General features: G+C 42.0%; 1 protein-coding gene across 1 annotated transcript in view; it reads left to right on the forward strand.

The window, feature by feature from the left end:
• Nucleotides 1-20,609, forward strand: part of LOC146641550 (uncharacterized) — a 42,489-nt gene that overhangs the window by 16,896 nt on the left and 4,984 nt on the right. Inside the window, exons 4-13 of the mRNA XM_085397967.1 lie at nt 1,817-1,907; nt 9,696-9,798; nt 9,907-10,032; nt 10,273-10,428; nt 11,621-11,708; nt 11,781-11,960; nt 12,049-12,068; nt 12,163-12,195; nt 12,305-12,347; nt 15,725-15,822. Coding sequence (XP_085254093.1) covers nt 1,817-1,907; nt 9,696-9,798; nt 9,907-10,032; nt 10,273-10,428; nt 11,621-11,708; nt 11,781-11,960; nt 12,049-12,068; nt 12,163-12,195; nt 12,305-12,347; nt 15,725-15,822 — 938 coding nt within the window. The remainder of the gene's footprint in view (nt 1-1,816; nt 1,908-9,695; nt 9,799-9,906; nt 10,033-10,272; nt 10,429-11,620; nt 11,709-11,780; nt 11,961-12,048; nt 12,069-12,162; nt 12,196-12,304; nt 12,348-15,724; nt 15,823-20,609) is intronic.

Here is a 20,609-nt window from a genome sequence, read left to right on the forward strand (position 1 = left end):
ACTCCAGACATCCAGAGGCCCCCAGAACACAAAAGACCATGGAAGACCAACAGAGGGGCAGCCGCGCCACTGTTCCAGTAAGAGCTGAGGAGAGTCCCAGATGAGGGCTCACTCAGCAGCCGCGGAGCAGAAGCCAGGGGGGGTTGCAGTGACGCGCCCGTGAGCTCCGCCGGCCCCCAGCTGCGCCTGAGTGACCGAGCCCTAGGCCGAGAGGCCGGGGGCACCCCACCTCCAAAGGGGGCCCGAGCGAGCCCCCAATTTGTAGTTCTAAATAAATTCTAACTGCATTTAGGACGTTTTTTTACTCACTTTATGTCTCTTCCACAATGTTATTTCTCTCTCCAACAGCGTAGGTTACCATACATTAGCATGACCAATTATGCAAATTGCGCGATGATGTCATTTAGCGACTTCTAGCAACTTTTAGGACAGCCAATAGTGATTTTCCTTACTGAGGAGTTGGCAACACTGCTTTCTGCTCTTATTGAAGAAAATATAAAACTATTCCAAGGAACCATCAACGACTCATCCAGGAGGTCAAAGAAGACTCCAGAACTACATCTGTAGACCTGTAGACATCACTTGGCTCAGTTAATTCAATTTCATACAGCGCTAAGTCAGAACAACAGTTGCCTCAAGGGGCTTTATATAGTAAGATAGACCCTACAATAGGGTTAAGGTCAAAAGTCATGATTCAACAATAAGAAAGAGACTGGGCAAAAATGAATAGTTCAAGGAGGAAAGGTTCGTGTCACATCTGCCAAGAAACATAGATTTTCCTGGGGTTTCTCAGAAATATTCTATGGACTGACAAGACAAAAGCGGAACTTTCTGGAAAGTTTGAGTCCCGTTACATTTGGCATCAAAATAATGACATTTCAGAAAGTGAACATCGCAGCAGCAGTCAGACACAGTGGTGGTAGTGTGGATGGTCTGGGCTGCTCTGTTATAACTGATGAAACCATGAATTCTGCTCTCTACCAGAAAACCCTGAAGGAGAATGTCCACACATCTGATTATGTCCTGAAGCTCAAGAGCACTCGGGCAGCAGCACAGTGATACAAAACACAGCAGCTATTCACCTCTGAATGACATATAAAAATAAAATGAAGGTTTTGGCACGACCTAATTAAAATCAGTACTTCAGATTCAGACTCATTCAGATTGAGATGCTTTGGCCTCCCATGTAGGTGAAAAATTCAAAAGACACTTTTGGACTTCAGAGCAGCCAATGCAGAGCAAGCTGTTAAACTTTAGATGGCAATCCTGATGAATGAAACGTTAGCTTGATGCGTCCGACTTCTCCTGTTAAATGAATCCACTCGTCCAAACAAACAGTTCCATGAGATAATTTGGTAAACTTCACCATAACTCTTTACTTTGTCACCAAGATTTTCAAAGCGTCGTGGAAGTTTTACGTTTCACATTGAACTCTTTAATATCGATCAGAGGGATGTGGGAAAAGTAAATCCATGCTGAATCAGGATCCCTGTGCACACTGACTTTCAGTTCGTTCTCCTTGGCTTCTGTTTCCAGAGTACAGAACATCAAGGATTAGGAACAGATTTGTTCACTCAGATGAACAAGTCATAGCTGTGTCACTTCTGAGTTACATGATGCTCCAAATTAAAAATATTATTTTGCTTTTATTATTTTGTACTAACCATATCTTTTGTCTGTTGTGTGGATATTAAGAGTCTGCATGTGAGGATGGATGACAAAAGACTGTAGATTAATAAAAAACAAAACAAAAAAAAAATCTTTGTGTTTGTCCAGCTGTTCTTCCTGTTAACACTCCATCATCTCAAATCTCCAGGGACAGGTTTCGTCTTTTGGACCAAGGAAACTTTGAGCCTGCCAGATCAGATGTCTCCAAAAGGAAACCTGTGAATGTTGCCGCATTTCTGGTACGCACTCTTAAGATACATCACAGCATTGTAAGATGAAGAAAGATCTACCCTTAGGCCCCCTCCTCGATTCGGAGATGGTTGTTTCCTTTTCATGTAAAGGGCCTCCTTGACTCCACGCTCAAACCAGCGATCTACTCAGATCGACACGCCACAACTTGAATAAGATTGGCTGGTTTTGTATTGCAATCCAGTACCTCCTAATGTGCATGATTGTCACAGCAATGCTACTGTGTGCCCCGTGATGTAATTAGTATGTGACACAAATGCTACAACAAAGGTGGACGTTGAGGCAAGAATATATCTGATGCTTGGTCTGTGACTTTCGTCAGACTAGGGGAACAGGGCCTTGTTTTTGCAGCCATTTCCCTCATTCACGGATTTCAGAAATTGGCAGTTTTAATTTTCTTGAGATGCTCTTATGACTCGTTGAGTGACACCACTGCCCAGCCAATCAGTGGCATGCAGTCTCACGATGTCACATTTTAGTATCGTTCAGATTGGTTTGAACGCCGGCAGAGGAGCTCCTTTTTTACTAATGGAAAAGGGGCTCAAGTGACAGCCTAGGCCAAAAGCGGGAGGTAGTGAGCCGGTTGAGAATGATCATTAAGCATTTTGGGGTTTTAATTTTACTAGTTTTTGAGATATTAATGTTCAATCATGGCCTAAGATTTCAATTTGTGAAACAATGTCTGAAAGTGGGTCGGCAAACAAATATCTTCAAGAAAAAAAAAACAATATGTAGAGTACACCCCTCACATTTTTGTAAATATTTTATTACATCTTTTAGTAGGACAACATTGAAGACATGACTCTTTGATACAATGTAAGGTAGTCAGTCTACAGCTTGTTTAACAGTGTAAATTTGCTGTTATCTCAAAATAACTCAACATACGGCCATTATTGCCTAAACCGCTGGCAACAAAAGTGAGTACACCCCTAAGTAAAAATGTCTAAACTGAGCCCAATTGGCCATTTTCCCTCCCTGGTGTCATGTGACTCGTTAGTGTTACAAGGTCTCAGGTGCAAATGGGGAAACAGATGTGTTTGAATTTGGTGTTATTGCTCTCACACCCTCTCATGCTGGTCACTGAAAGTTTAACATGGCAAAGAATTCTCTGAGGGTTTGAAAATAAGAATTGTTGCTCTACATAAAGATGGCCTAGGATATAAAAATAATGCCAACACCCTGAAACTGAGCTGCAGCACAGCGGTCAAAACCATACAGCGGTTTAACAGGACAGGTTCCACTCAGAACAAACCTTGCCATGGTCAACCAAAGAAGTTGAGTGCACGTGCTCAGCGTCATATCCAGAGGTTGTCTTTTGAAAATAGATGTATAAATGCTGCCAGCATTGCTGCAGTGGCTGAAGGTGTGGAGGTTGAGCCTGTCAGTGCTCAGACCATACGCAGCACACTGCATCAAATGGCTGTTGTCCTAGAAGGAAGCCTCTTCTAAAGATAATGCACAAGAAAGCCCGCAAACAGTTTGCTGAAGACAAGCAGACTAAGGACATGGATTACCTGTGGTCTGATGAGACCAAGGCAAACTTATTTGGCTCAGTTGGTGTCAGGGGTTTGTGGAGGCAACCAGGTGAAGAGTACAAAGGTAAGTGTTTCTTGCCTACAGTCAAGCATGGTGTTTGGGATGACATTGTTTGGGGCTGCATGAGTGCTGCTGGCACTGGGGGGCTACAGTTAATTGAGGGAACCCTGAATGCCAACATGTACTGTGCCATACTTAAGTAAAGTAGAGCATGATCCCCCTCCCTTCAGAAACTGGGCCACTGGACAGTATTCCAACATGATAACAACCCCAACATTTTCACTTAAGGGTGTACTCACATTTGTTGCCAGCGGTTTAGATGTTAATGGCTGTATGAGTTATTTTAAGGGGACAGCAAATTTACACTGTTATACAAGCTGTACACCAACTGCTTCACATTGTATCAAAGTGTCATATCTTCTCTTAGAGTGTTAACTTGTTGACTCTTGGTGGCGCTGTCACTTGGTGTTTGCTTGCTCTGTGGTAGAGTATCACTTCCTCTTCCTGTTCAAACACAGTGGTGTTTCTGAGTAGCTTATCTGCTTAGCAATTTAATTTAAAACTTTTAAATACATTCTGTTTTCATAGTATAATCTTCACGTGCTTCATCTGAAGCACACTTTCTCTGTACTCACTACCTAATTTATAGCCAAAGTATTCACTCACTGTCTCTGTACTGTTTCGCTAGCTTAGCTCGTAGCCGACTCGTTAGCACCATGGCTACTTCACCTGTCCCTCCTGCACTTTCCTGCTCATTGTGTCAGATGTTTAGCTACTCCTCGGCCTCCTTTGGCAGTAATGATACCTGTAACAAATGTAGCATATTTGCAGCTCTGGAGGCCAGGATTACTGAATTGGAGACTCTGCTTCGCACCCTTCATTCACCCGTAGCTAGCCAGGCCCCTGTAGCTGGTGCAGCCGAAGATAGCGTAGGCCCCGCTAGCTGTTCCCCGGCAGACCCCAAGCAGCTGGGGAAGGAGGACGGCTGGGTGATGGTGAGGAGGAAGCATAGTCCTAAACAGAAGCCCCAGGTACACCATCAACCTGTTCATGTGTCGAACCATTTTTCCCCACTCGGTGACACACCCGCTGGGGGTCAAACTCTGGTAATTGGTGATTCTGTTCTCAGATATGTGAAGCTAGAGACACCGGCAACCATAGTCAATTGTCTTCCAGGGGCCAGACAAGGCGACGTTGAGGGAAATTTAAAACGTAAATTCAGTAAAATCATAATTCATGTCGGCAGTAATGACACCCGGTTCCGCCAATCGGAGGTCACTAAAATCAATATTGAATTGGTGTGTAATTTTGCCAAAACAATGTCGGACTCTGTAGTTTTCTCTGGTCTCCCTCCCCAGTCAGACCAGGAGTGACATGTTTAGCCGCATGTTCTCCTTAAATTGCTGGCTGTCTGAGTGGTGTCCCAGAAACGATGTGGGCTTCATAGATAATTGGCAAACCTTCTGGAGGAAACCTGGTCTTGTTAGGAGAGACGGCATCCATCCCACTTTGGATGGAGCAGCTCTCATTTCTAGAAATATGGACAAATTTATTAAACCCCCCAAAATATGACTATCCAGAGTTGGGACCAGGAAGCAGAGTTGCAGTCTTACACGCCTCTCTGCAGCTTCTCTCCTCCTGCTGCCCCCCCAAAAACCCATCTCCATTGAGACTGTGTCAGCTCCCAAACAGACAAAAAACAACTAAAAACCAGCAATAAACAACTTAAACATAAAAAATCACAAAGAAAGAACAATACAGTATCCACATCTGAACCAAAGAGTAAAACAGTGAAATGTGGATTATTAAATATTAGGTCTCTCTCCTCCAAGTCTCTGTTAGTACATGACTTAATAATTGATCAACAAATCGATTTACTCTGCCTTACAGAAACCTGGTTGCAGCCGCATGATTATGTTAGTTTAAATGAATCAACACCCCCGAGTGATTCTAACTACCAGAAATCTCGAAGCACAGGCCGAGGGGGCGGTGTGGCAGCAATTTTTCACACCAGCCTATTAATTAACGAAAGACCAAGACAGACTTTTAATTAATTTGAAAGCCTGATGCTTAACCTTGTCCACCCCAGCTGTAAAACTCAGAAACCAGTCTTACTTGTTATCATCTATCGTCCACCTGGGCCTTACACAGACTTTCTGATTTCTCAGACTTTTTATCTGATTTAGTTCTCACCTCAGATAAAATAATTATTGTGGGTGATTTTAACATCCATGTAGATGCTAAAAGTGACAGCCTCAACATGGCATTTAGTCTGTTATTAGACTCAATTGGCTTCTCTCAAAATGTAAAAGAACCCACCCACCACTTTAATCACACTCTAGATCTTGTTTTAACATATGGCATAGAAACTGAACATTTAACAGTGTTTCCTGAAAACCCTCTCCTGTCTGATCATTTCCTGATAACATTTACATTTACAATAATTGATTACACAGCAGTGGCGAGTAGACTTTATCACAGTAGATGTCTTTCTGAAAGTGCTGTAACTAAGTTTAAGAATATAATCCACCCACTGTTATCATCTTCAATGGCCTGTACCAACATAGAGCAGAGCAGCTATCTGAACGCTACTCCAACAGAGGTCGATTATCTTGTTAATAATTTCACCTCCTCACTACGTATGACTCTGGATACTGTAGCTCCTGTGAAAACTAAGGTCTCAAATCAGAAGTACCTGACCCCGTGGTATAATTGTCAAACACGTAGCCTAAAGCAGATGACTCGTAAGCTGGAGAGGGAATGGCGTGTCACAAATTTAGAGGATCATCATTTAGCCTGGAGAAATAGTTTGCTGCTTTATAAGAAAGCCCTCCGCAAAGCCAGAACATCTTACTATTCATCACTGATTGAAGTAAATAAGAACAACCCCAGGTTTCTCTTCAGCACTGTAGCCAGGCTGACAAAAAGTCAGAGCTCTTTTGAGCCAACAATCCCTTTAACGTTAACTAGTAATGACTTCATGAACTTCTTCACAAATAAAATTCTTATCATTAGAGAAAAAATTACCAGTAATCATCCCACAGATGTAATATTATCTACAGCTACTCTTAGTACCATTGATGTTAAGTTAGACTCTTTTTCTCCAATTGATCTTTCTGAGTTAACTTCAATAATTACTTCCTCCAAACCATCAACGTGTCTTTTAGACCCCATTCCTACAAAACTGCTCAAAGAAGTCCTCCCATTAATTAATTCTTCGATCTTAAATATGATCTCTAATAATTGGCTATGTACCACAGGCCTTCAAGCTGGCTGTAGTTAAACCTTTACTCAAAAAGCCATCTCTAGACCCAGCAGTCTTAACTAATTTATAGGCTAATCTCCAACCTTCCTTTCATATCAAAAATCCTTGAAAGAGTAGTTGTCAAACAGCTAACAGATCATCTGCAGGGGAATGGCTTATTTGAATAATTTCAGTCAGGTTTCAGAGCTCATCACAGCACAGAAACAGCTTTAGTGAAGGTTACAAATGATCTTCTTATGGCCTCTGACAGTGGACTCATCTCTGTGCTTGTCCTGCTAGACCTTAGTGCAGCGTTCGATACTGTCGACCATAATATCCTATTAGAGCGATTAGAACATGCTGTAGGTATTACAGGTACTGCACTGCAGTGGTTTGTATCATATCTATCTAATAGACTCCAATGTGTACATGTAAATGGAGAGTCCTCTTCACACACTAAGGTCAATTATGATGTTCCACAGGGTTCGGTGCTAGGACCAATTCTGTTTACATTATACATGCTTCCCCTAGGCAGTATCATTAGAAGACATAACTTAAATTTTTACAGCAATGCAGATGACACGCAGCTAGGGCTGCCACAAACGATTATTTTGATAGTCGACTAGTCACCGATTATTTTTGCGATTAGTCGACTAATCAGAGCATGCATCCATTGGACGTAAAACGTACAGCTTATTGCACCAGCAGCATCTGCTCTTATATAACTATCATTAGCTTACAGCTTTAAGTGTTTAAGGTATGTGCTAACTAAAAATAAAGGCAAGATGATAGTTTATTAAATTTTAATGAAATTTACAGATTGTTTCGGTGAAGTTTAACTCCTTGCTATCTAAACTATAACGGGACACTGGAATATATTCTCGAGCATCTCACACTTCTGATAATCAGTTGTCTGCTTGACGTTTATTCAGCTGTGTTAAAAACTATAACTTTAATCTCAGCCAAACCGATTTACTCAGGAATAAATAAAATACTAAAAAAGAGCCAAACAATAACATTTTAAAGTTATCTAAGTGACTTGTATATGTTTAACCTGAATAGCGAAAGACGGCGGTGGGTTTGAAAACGATTTGACCGGAGTCCGGGGTTCTCACCGGCTTTAGTGAGCTTTGCCCCCGGCTAGCTATCGAGCTAGTGGGTAACAGACGTCTCCGAAAACGTCGGAGCGCTTTTGAAAATATGTGGTGTCTTGATAAACTGAGCAGATATTTGAGGTTTACACAGTTACATTCTCGCCTAAAAATATGTTAAACGTTTATTTTGTGACCCAGAAAGAATAATAAGAGTAATACTAAAACTAACTAGCTGCTGCCATTGTTGGAAACTGAGCTGGGCTGCGCTTTGAATTCTGGGACAGAGCTACTTCTTCTTCGGGGTTTAACGTCAGCTGGCATCCTTGTACATGCAGTGCTGCCATCTTCTGTTTCAGTCCGTTATTACACTCTTAAATCCCACTACTCATTCCTGCGTCTTTTGGGATCTTACAAAGCTTCAAACGACGCGTCGACTATTAAATCAGTCGTCGACGATTTTGATAGTCAACGTAATCGTGACTAGTCGACTAATCGTGGCAGCCCTACACGCAGCTCTATCTATCTGTGAAGCCAGGTAATACACACCAATTAGTTAAATTGTAGGAATGTCTTAAAGACATAAAGACCTGGATGGCCGCTAACTTTCTGCTTCTTAATTCAGATATAACTGAGGTTATTGTACTTGGCCCTGAAAATCTTAGAAATATGGTATCTAACCAGATTCTTACTGTGGATGGCATTACCTTGGCCTCCAGTAACGCTGTGAGGAATCTTGGAGTCATTTTTGACCAGGACATGTCCTTCAACACACATATTAAACAAATATCTAAGACTGCTTTCTTCCATTTGCGCAACACCTCTAAAGTTAGAAATATCCTGTCTCAGAGTGACGCTGAAAAACTAGTTCATGCATTTATTACTTCCAGGCTGGACTACTTTAATTCATTATTATCAGGATGTCCTAAAAACTCCCTGAAAAGCCTTCAGCTAATCCAAAATGCTGCAGCAAGAGTCCTGACAGGGACTAGAAAGAGAGAGCATATTTCTCCTGTTTTGGCTTCCCTTCAAATCCAGAATTGAATTCAAAATCCTGCTCCTCACATACAAGGTCTTAAATAATCAGGCCCCATCTTATCTTAATGACCTTGTAGTACCATATCACCCTATTAGAGCACTTCGCTCTCGCACTGCAGGCTTACTTGTTGTTCCTAGAGTATTTAAAAGTAGAATGGGAGGCTGAGCCTTCAGTTTTCAGGCCCCTCTTCTATGGAACCAGCTTCCAGTTTGGATTCAGGAGACAGACACTATCTACTTTCAAGATTAGACTTAAAACTTTCCTTTTTGCTAAAGCATATAGTTAGGGCTTGACCAGGTGACCCTGAATCCTCCCTTAGTTATGCTGCAATAGACGTAGGCTGCCGGGGATTCCCATGATGCATTGAGTTTTTCCTTTCCAGTCACCTTTCTCACTCAGTATGTGTTAATAGACCTCTCTGCATTGAATCATATCTGTTATTAACCTCTGTCTGTCTTCCACAGTGTGTCTTTCATCCTGTTTTCCTTCTCTCACCCCAACCGGTCGCAGCAGATGGCCGCCCCTCCCTGAGCCTGGTTCTGCCGAAGGTTTCTTCCTGTTAAAAGGGAGTTTTTCCTTCCCACTGTCGCCAAAGTGCTTGCTCATATAATTGTTGGGTTTTTCTCTGTACCTATGAAGCGCCTTGAGGCGACTTTTGTTGTGATTTGACGCTATATAAATAAAATTGAATTGAATTGTCCCATGTAAAGATATAACAAAATATTTACAAAAATTTGAGGGGTGTACTCACTTTTGTGTGTATGTAGGAACAGCTACGATACAACTAGGATCCTCAAGCTCCCAGGCCTCTGGTAGACAACCCAAATCGCCACCAAAAATTGTAGTGGCCCCTTTTCTCTGTCTTCAGGTAATTCTGATAATTCTGATGAAAGTCTCCAGTGTTCTCAGCCTCACATGTCATCAAGCAGAGTATCAGATAGGAAATGAATGCTGTCCGAAGTGCCTTGCAGGTAAGAACCAACTGAATGACGAATGCATGTGTTTTCTAAGCACGCAACTTAGACACAATAAAAAAAAAAGCAAGCTTGAAATGAATTTGTTGCTTTTGATTTCATCAGGGAGTCGAGTGAAAATGCACTGTAATGAGTATAGAAGTACGTCATGTCTGCCATGCATGGATGGAACCTTCACTGATCAACCTAATGGCCTGGAGCGATGTATTCCCTGTACAAACTGTGACTCAGGTAGATTAATTTCACTGGGCTTAACTATGTTTTATGTTATAGTAGTTTAAAATCAAATTAAAACATTAAGGGAGGTTCTTCTCCATGATTTCTTTAATTTAAGATGATCATGTTTTCACATTTCGTAAAGACGACATAATGACCAAATTTATTTTCAGCAAAAAAACAATAAACTCTGAGCTCCAGTGTCTCTTCACAAACACATGAAACATGTTGAGTATGTTCTTTTTATGTTGGTAGCTCTTGGTCTGAGGGTAAACAAGCAGTGTACAACAACATCAGATACAGTCTGTGAACCACTGGAGGGATTCCACTGTGTTTCTTTTGTAAGACTCAGCTGTGACATAGCGCAGAAACACAAACGCTGTAAACCAGGACAGTACATCAGTCAGAAAGGTAGGTTTGTGTTTTATAGAATATTGTTATTATCATTGTAACGCAGAATTTGTACAGCAAAATTAAGTCTAAAGTCAACAGTGCAAACATCAGTCGCCATATAAAAACATCACCACTGGGGTAAGTGCTATTGGGCAGTAGTGACTGAGTCTGGTACAGACTGGTTTCTCAGACAGAGGATATAGAGACTGGTTGAAAATCCCAGCTGGTCTGTGCAGTCCTTCAGCACAGGTCCAGGACCACCATTGGGTCCTGCAGATTTTCTCCCATTTATTTATAACTTAACTGTTGTTACGGTCCAGATGACCCTCGATCCTTCTCCTGTAGCCCACCTTAGATGAGACCTTTCTTCAGGTTGACTTGGACCATGCTGAGGAGACCTGTATTATCAGACCTGAAGATGGTGTCCTTTCTTTCAGGAGGTGCAGGATCTCCCTGCACCTCAAAGGCTTCTGATTTCTTTATTTAACATAAGACAGCGTCAGTGAAAGTCCCCATGTCTGACAGTATCCCAGTTAGTTCTGTTGAAGCAGTCATCCAGCTGTTGAGAGGCTCCATCAGACCAGCTTTTAATGGTTCTGCTGGAGATGAGAGCTGTTCTCCTCAGACGGTGTAAACAGGGATGTGTGGTCAGACAGGCCCAGGCGGTCTAGCCGTATAACCTAGCTTGATGTTCGAGTAGCTCTAGTCCATTGTGTTTGCTGCTGTGGTTGTTAATGACAGTCTTCCTCCCCTGCTCTTACCAGAGTCACTGGTTCATGTCACTGTGTGGCAATGGGGAGATATAGAGTTTAAGTTCAACTTTTCAAGTTTTACTTCTGTATGGTTCCCTATAATTTGTAGATTCTTAAAAAATAAAATTAAAAAAATCTTTGCAGATTAGATGAAGATATTTTATATAATTTTATGACATGAAGATGTCAAACTGTACCAGTTTTTTTTTTTTAATTTAGTACACTGAGCAGCCCAGAGGCCTGTTGGACGAGGACCTGTGGTACAACAGAGAGATGTTTGGACTCAGTGTGAGAGATATCACAGAGAGTGAAGTTCAGATAAACATGAAAATACCAGCAAGTCCAGATGTTCTTGATTGAGTCTTTGTGTTGCTGTTAGTTTGCACAGCAAAGCTTCTTGGTGTGTTTGAGGACAGAATTCCACACTGATCCACACATGTAGTTGTTGTTTTCATCAGGAACCGCCTCCACAGACACTGAGTGCTCTGACTGCAGCAGTGGAACATTTTCAAATGGAACATTTCACTCCTGTCAGCCACACACACAGTAAGTGAAGCTTCAGAGACACATGTGCAACATCTGTACATGTCCCCTAACAGTGTCTCTCTGTCCTTCCAGATGTCACCTATTCAACCTTCAGCTGGTAACAGCAGGCACATCTGCAGCTGACGCTCAGTGTGGAGAACGCAGTTTTAATGTGGGAGCAGCTGTTGGTGGAGCTGTGGGTGTTTTAATTGTAATTACTGGAGGAGGGGGATTATTATTATGGCACTTAAAAAAGAGGGCTCCGTCTAACAGGTGAGGATGACAGAACAATGGAAATGTTTAATTTACTGCATCATCATGTTTTCTGACACTGATATAATTTTCACTGCTTTGGTTACAGACCACCAATCAAAGAACAAGGTATGTTTGTGTCTCTTTCTCCATGTTCACTGCATCACATTGATTTATATAATAAGGTTTTTTTTGTTTTTAAATTTCATTAAAAACGGCACAGATGGGGAGCGTTTAGCGATGGCATCATCAGAAGGTAGGACAGTGAGCTGTTCACTGACTGAGCTGCACTGATGTCTCTACAGATGTACCAGAGTGTGTTTATTAAACAGAAGCCTTTTCATGTGTCTCCCACAAATGTGCAGGTGATAAAAGAGCAAATGCAGACCATAATGAAGGAATCCCTCTGTGAGCCATCTACTTCTTTCTGTGCTGTTTCATGTGTTGTGGAGAAAAAAGTGATCCAGCTACCTCATAAAACACTGTAGCAGACTTGCATCACATCCTCCCTCCACCACCAGTCCACCAATACTATGATGATCTTTTATGGGGCCATCTTAAAAGATATAAAACACATAAACAATTACAAGAACTTATGTACTGGTCTGAAATGAGTCTGAATGTGTACAACGCAGTTGTACAAACTGTAGAGATTACCTGGAAAGCTCCAACAAACTTTGTTCAGCAGGCCTGCAGAAGTCCTAGGAGAAAACCTCATGGGACCCCTTACCTACAGTGTCGGTGGAAACCTGTATTTAATAGTCTTAACAGGCTGGAGGGGACTGTTATCGCTTTATAAAGTGTCAGCAGAAACCAAAGCTCACATCCTAACCAGAGAAATACTCCCCTGCTGGGTTATACCAGCTTACATCCTCTTAGACCGGGACCAACTGTTCAAATCCTCGGAGTCTAAAGAATCCTGCAGACTGTGGAATCTTCAGCAGAATCCTCCATGTCATCCTGAAACCAAACTGACTGAAAGGTAAGTAAATATGTGATTTCCACGTGTGTGATGTGAGCAGGAGGTGAAGCTGCTGTTGTACAAGATATGAAGTTTAGATGTTGTTGTTCCACTCTGTGTGTTTCTGTATTGTTGATATTTAATGTTTTACTTTCTAAAGTCAGACAGCAAATAAAATGACAGTTACAGTTCAGTATGCAGTGATTTCACACACAGGATGAGTGTTTGTGTTGTGAGTCAGTAACAGTCTAAAAACAGTGTTCAGCTGCTCTGATGGAAGATGGCTATAAAATGGACTTTCATTATATACGGGACACACATGGACAAGATGGAGTCCATCAGTATTGTGTGGTTGTGTTTATGCAGCTCACATCAAATTATTACTAAATGTTTCCTTCTTATTGTTCCAGTGTTGTTCCTCTGGGGTCAGATCTTCATGAAGCAGTCAGGTTCTTTGTGAGTCTATTCTGTGCAGCAGCAGAGAGAGAGAGCAGCAGACAGGAGAGACGATACTGGAGCTGTTATCATCAGTGTGCACATATCAAACATTCCCTGTTTATGAGATATACATGGGATATTATTATAGGAAATATCAGTGACTTCCTGCTGGATCTGTACTCTGATGTGAAGGACTGTGAAACTAGAACAGGCTTGAGTGTCCTTCCATCATTACAGTCAGTTTTACAATCAGTTCCTGCAGTCTGGTTCATAAAGCTCTCAGAGAGAAAGACCTCCATCCTCCTGGAAGTGCTGAAACTCCAACCAGAGAAGAAACAAGTGGAGCTGAAACTTTGCATGATATATGGAAGAAAAACACAAAACTGGATCTGCTGATAGCTTCATCATTCCCTGCAGTTCAGATCCTGCACTTCTTACAGTGACACCTTTACCTAAAAACACTCAATAATAACAAAATGTTTTTTATGCTTCTTATTAAAACCTGACTTGATTACAAAGACTTGATCAGGTCTGAACCTTTCCCCTTAACCAGCAGCAGCAGTGCTGTGATTTCTGAGAAATATAAAAACTGTTGCAATTGTAAAACTTTACTACTTTACTTCTGTCAGTCTGTCCCAGGGCAGCTGTGGCTACAACTGTAGCTTGCCTCCACCAGTGTGTGAATGTGTGTGTGTGAATGGGTGGATGACTGGGTGTGTAAAGCGCTTTGGGGTCCCTAGGCGGGACTAGTAAAAGCGCTATACAAATACAGGCCATTTACCATTTACTTAACAACTTTGTGACTTGTAAATGTTTAGGTTTAATAAATAATTGTGTATCTCCTCCTGTATTACTGATCGCTATATACATATACAGTATACATATATACTGCTTGCCTCCTCCCAGACTGAGACGTGACTTCCTGGAAAAAATTGCTGAACTTTTCTCCAAAATGACAACATTTGACTGCATTTAGGTGATTTTTAACACTCACACTGACAGTAACAGCTCTGACAGCGGACAATTCACCACTTTATTAACATGTTTTAATTTTAAGCAGCATGTGACAGAACCCAGCCAAACAACAGGTCACAGCCTCGATCTGATTGTTTCCAGAGGCCTCAGTGTCCCACTTATGAAATAATGATGCGAGACGTGTAAAACATTTGTATTTTCAGAAATGTTCTTCTTCTGTCAAAACAAATACAAACAGATTTATCAGTAAGAGTCATGTCAGTGCCAGCACAGCTAACACATTCACCTGTGAGTGTTCAGGTTTCATTAGCATTATTGTCTTTATATGATGAAATGATCGGCAACCGCTCCAATACAAGTTCTCTAATTATATTGTTCCTATTATTTCCTATTTATTGTTGATATGGCAACATATTAATGTATGTAGAACAACAAAAGCAGCCTGGATGTGATTTATGAATAACTGATTTATTGTTTTGTTTCTGACAAATGCGCCGTTTTTGCTTTTGTTGCATGAACAAACTGGTTATGTGTTAGGTTAGTGTGAGCTTTGACTTCACTTCCATCCTGCGTGTGCTTTGGATGTATCTGAGCTGACAAAGGTCCAATCTTGCATGTCAGGACAGAAAGGATTCATTTACATACTTGGGTTTATTGAACAGTCACAGTTTGTGAAAGTGTTTCTCTCCTCAGTGTGGAGCAGACACAGTGGACAGGAATGCATCCAGCTGTGTTTCCTGCTTCCTCCAGTCTGCAGTCACAGTGAAGGTGTTCAATCCACAGTCTGCAGCACAGAACTGAATGAAGAACAAGCTTGAAGAAATTCAATGAAGAGTTTATGTTTATAATGCTGTGAGTGTGAATGCTTGTCTGTCTGTGTGAGTTAACCCTGTAACAGACTGCCAACCTGTCCACGTGTTACTCCACAGAGTAACTCTGGTGGACAGAGCAGAGTGGATGGGTTAGTCTGTTTTTCATCTTGTCGTGATCAAAACGATGTACCATTAAACATGAATGTGTTTACTGTCTATACTCTGTACAGTAGAGCAGAGGCCTGTCAAAGACTCCTGGTGATGTCTGAAATATGAAGAAGGGGAGGGACGTCAAGCTTTACTTATAACTATATTTTAAAACTGTTCACAGTTTCCTTGCTGATCAGGACCTCCTCCATGCCCACTCATACTATTCCAGTGTTATTAAGTGATAGTTCAGCTGGTTACTGATGCTTGTTTTGCACTATCTGGATAATTTTATTTACGATGGCTACGCCCACCAAAGGGCATTTTATGTCAATTAACAGAAACCTCGTATATAAAAGTGCTCTGGAACAAGGTGGGAGCTCGGCACAGCGTTCACATCCCCAAAAAAGAGTGTTCAACAATGAACAGTCCCTATTCACCGTTTCAGTTTAACTCCCGGGCCGCCCCACGAATCAACCAATCAACATTCAGCAATCGTTTCCGGTACAACGGGAAGTCTGTGGGGTGAAGGCACGGGGAGCGCATCTCGGTGAGTGAAACTACCCCCTCTGTCCTACCGGAATAGTGTACCTTCAGACAGCACGACATCGCTAATGCTGGACTTCCTGCTGGGCTTACACTGTGCGATGTTTGGCCCAGTTTGAGCCGATTTTTGAGTCGTGTGACCGTTTTGGCGATCGGCCCGATTTTGGCCTTCGTCGTGCATCGTATAGTATACGTGGGGTAACGAGAAGCGATTAACACCTCACGACCAGCTCCCGATCATCAATCGCTTGGTCGTGAGGATTTCAAGCCTGTTTGATTTCAAACAGGATTTCAAAACTGTTTGAAATCCTCGCGACCGTCGTGAGGGTGTCACCGCAGTTTCTCACACTGCGCACGCGCAAACACAAATGTCAGCGAAAAAGACGGCGCAGCACGTCAGTGCAGCGTGTGATCTGGACACAAGCGATGGAGGCACTTGTAGAACTTCGGAAAGCTCATCTGAGCCTTTTCGATGTGGCCTCACAAAATTATCACAACCGTGAAAATAGTTGGATAGACATTGCTGCTCAATCACAGCTGCCTGATCAATGTTTTTCATTAGCAATTTAGCAAAGTTGATGGCGGTGGTGTGCGTGTCTGTGTGTGTAAAAGACAGAGAGGGAAAGCGAGCAACAGAATTTCTGTTATAACCTTCATTTTATGGACGCACAGTGTGAGCACTCGGGTCGCATCAGAGCATCGGGTCGTATAGTGTGAGACCCTGCATGGTGACCGAACTTGTAACCTCTGCGAGTCAACCGTACAGTTTGAACAGGAGCTGAATCGCGCGACTGACAAAATCGCACAGTGTGAGCCCGGCATTAGGGATTAATAAAGTATTCTGATTCTGATTGTTTCAGGATGACCTGCCATTATCCAATGACACATCTGCTGACCTGTATCTTTTGCTCATTTCTCCTCCTCTTCTATTTTTTCTAAACTGAGCACCTGATGGCTTTGAACTTTTCTTGTCCATCTTCCATTGGTTTTCATTTTGCACGCAGTATGAACACAAATCCCCCAACTTGAGGATCGCCACAACATAACCTAATAGACCTACACCTTAGTTCACAGATGCACTTTGTCTAGGGTGTATTTCTGGGATTTCACACAACCCAGGATTCAAATCAAGAATACATAATGGGCTTGAATTTACATCATTATGAATGAAATCTGCTCTATTTGGAAGCAGCCGGCCCCCCTCCCCTTTCTACAGGTTGTGTGTGAGACTTTAAATCATCAAACTGTAAAATATAAATTTTAAATTGTTATTGATCCTTTACCACTAGTCCTAAAGTGTATATTTATTTTCTTACTCTTCTTATATTTATTGTTTGTTTACTTGCACTGCTGTATATACTGGACTGTATGTAGCGGAGATGACAATAAAGTTTACTTTGACTTCAGCAGCAAGCAGGCGCACCGAGGGCTCTGGCGCTCACTTTTCGCATATAGAATTTCAAAAAAACATTGGTGCAAATTATAAGTCTGTATCATGATGTCTGGTGTTTTCGTGTTTGTTGTTTTGTTTTTATTTTTGTTTTATTTTGTGAGTTGGTTATTAGATGCTGCTCCAGCCAGCCAGAGACTCCCCCGCCGCCCCGCCCTCTCCTCCCTGTGCTGCAGGCGCACCTCGCAAACGGACGGTCCCCTTACTCCCAGCAAAAGGGCGATAGAAAACCGATCAGTGCCTATGCCATTCCCAATATGCGCTGGCTGATGTCGGGGCAGCATGAGTTTTTTTTGTTTTTTTTTTTGCCGATGCCCGTGATGCCGCCCCCCACCACAATGCCGCCCCAGGCAACCGCCCGTGTCGCCCTATCAAAAACCGCTACTGTCTGGACACAAGCGATGGAGGCACAACTTGTAGAATTTTGGCAAGCTCATCTGAGCCTTTTCGATGTGGCCTCACAAAATTATCACGACCACAACAACCGTGAAAATAGTTGGATTTACATTGCTGCTCAATCACAGCTGCCTGATCAATGTTTTTCATTAGCAATTTAGCAAAGTTGATGGTGGCGGTGTGTGTCTGTGTGTGTGAAAGACAGAGCAAGCAACAGAATTTCTGCTATAACCTTCATTTTATGGACGCACAGTGTGAGCACTCAGGTCGCATTAGAGCATCGAGCCGTATAGTGTGAGGCCCTGCATGGTGACCTACGAACTTGTAACCTCTGCGAGTCAATCGTGCAGTTTGAGCAGAAGCTGAACGTAGACATGCGGAAGTAGCTACGTGTCCTTGTTTTTTGTTAAGATAAGATAAGATAACCTTTATTAGTCCCACATGTGGGAAATTTGTTTTGTCACAGCAGGAAGTGGACAGTGCAAAAGTTATTTAGCAAAAATTAGAATACAATAAGAATAACTACAGTACACAACTGTACAGAATAGAATAAAATGAAATACTATATATAGTAGATAAAATATACAATAGGATAAAAATAGAATACAAATTCTATATACGACTGAGTAAAAATACGATGCCAGAAAAGAGTATTGCACTTAGTGTTATTGCACATATATGGATATGTGTGTTTGATCAGTTGGAGTCTTTGTTGTACAGTCTGACAGCAGTGGGGAGGAAATAGGGCTGTTCGATATAACGATATATATCGGATGACGATATAAAAAGTCTATCGTTTCATTTTACGCTATCGTTTGTTTGGTGGTGTCGCAAAATAAATTGTTTACGGCAATATTTTTTCATCGTTTTGATGGTCACTGTAGTGACTATATTAATTTCTTAAAGTTCTCTCTTTCTCTTATATTTTATATAACCACACTATGGACGGACAAGCGCCTGTTTTTATGCGTTGTGGTTAGCAACAACAAAGGTAACAGCATCGCGTGTCCGCTTGTTTATGTTCCACATAAACCTTTCACAATAAAGCTCAAGATCCTGTTGAGACTTTTCAAAATAAACTGAATCACGTGAAAGAGCAGATTATTTACGGATGAGAATTAAAAAAGAGCTGCCAGGTGCTAAAAAATAAACCTTAGACTCAAATGTTAGAACAGGCTTTTCCCCGCAGCACGCCGTGTAATAAATACAAAGAATACGGCAGCTGTTACAACTTATGTCTAAAAATGTATAGTTTCATGCATTGGTTAAAACACTCGACTCCAGGTACACTACGTGCAGCTGGAAACACTTCCCTCAAGACGAGCTGCCCAAGATTCACAGAATTTACAGAAAATGTTACATTTTTGTGATTTATATCGTTATAAATTCTTATATCGGGATATGAGATTTTGGTCATATACCTGCGAAATCTTTCCGTCCCACACCATGGGTGCTGCAGCCTGCCACTGAAGGAGCTGCTCAGTGCTTTCAGAGTCTCCTGCATGGGGTGGGAGATGTTGTCCATTAGGGATGATAGCTTAACCACCATTCTCCTGTCACTCACCACCTCCACTGGGTCCAGAGGGCATCCTAGAACATCCCTTCTGATCAGCCTGTTCAGTCTCTTCCTGTTCCCAGCAGAGATGTTGCCACCCCAGCAGACCACACCGTAAAAGATAGCTGAGGCCACCACAGAGTCATAGAAGGTCTTCAGGAGTGGGCCCTCCACTCCAAACGACCTGAGTCTCCACAGTAGTTACAGCCTGCTCTGCCCTTTCCTGTAGAGGGCATCTGAATTATGAGTCCAGTCCAGTTTGTTTTTCAGATGAACACCAAGGTACCTGTAGCTGTCCACAGCCTTGATGTCCATCCCTTGGATGTTCAGTGGTAGCAGTTGAGGATGTTTCTGCCTGCGGAAGCCTACCACCAGCTCCTTGGTTTTACTGGTGTTGATCTGGAGGTAGTTCTGCTGGCACCAATCTACAAAGTTTTGGGTCAGTCCTCTGTACTCCTTGTCGTCCCCATCAGTGATGAGGCTGACTATTGCAGAGTCATCAGAGAACTTATTTAAACCACAAAATGGGAGCATTCAAGTGTTTGTCCTACCTCCTTTTCCTAGCGTCCTTTCCTTGACCTGGATTGAAACGTGATCGGGATTAAGGATGGAGAGGTGATTGGAGGAGATGCTGGAGAAAACGCTGTCCTATTATTCATAGCGACCTTTGCGTACTCTAATGCTCCATTCATAGTTGACATTCTCTCAATGTGAAGTCATCTGATAAGACTGCAGTACAGTCTGGACTTATGTACTGAATAACTTATTTTGTGATGAGCTGATAGATAGCTGTACACAACTATACTGACATACATATGCAATTATCACGGACTGTAACATGCATGTGTGGAACAAACATTATATCCATGTTAGAGTGCTGACTGTGGTTTTATGAATGTCCTCGCTGTAAAAGAGCTTTCAACCTCTGGTTCATGCAAATACATGTCAGTATTTGACATATCACCTTTCATGTCCAAAGTTACCTTGGATATGAAATGCAAACTATGCAAAGTTCAAATGTTTGCAATAAATTCAAACCATAAAGAAGCCTCTGACTGGACTTGTGTGACATAAAGTGTCACCACCATCAGCTCAACAGTTTACCTGAAGATTTACCTACATATTGTTTGTTCTGTCAGGTGTGATTGTGTAACATGTTAATTTGTGTTTCACATGTTTAACATGGGCAGCTGCCTGCTCAACACAAGCCAACGCTGTGGCAATGGTTTGTATGAAATAAGCAAATGTGCTTCATCTTTCATGAGCTCAGCTCATGTGGATCGTCACACCAACTTATGTGACTTGAACCTGTTAGATGTGATTTAAAGGAGGAAACAAATCACATATAATCAATATCTTGATGTCAGATGTTTGAAATTCACAGCACTAC

This window comes from Rhamphochromis longiceps, linkage group LG23 (assembly GCF_057381845.1).
Source record: "Rhamphochromis longiceps isolate RC_006_pf linkage group LG23, R_longiceps_female_GT1.1, whole genome shotgun sequence".
NCBI lineage: Eukaryota > Metazoa > Chordata > Actinopteri > Cichliformes > Cichlidae > Rhamphochromis > Rhamphochromis longiceps.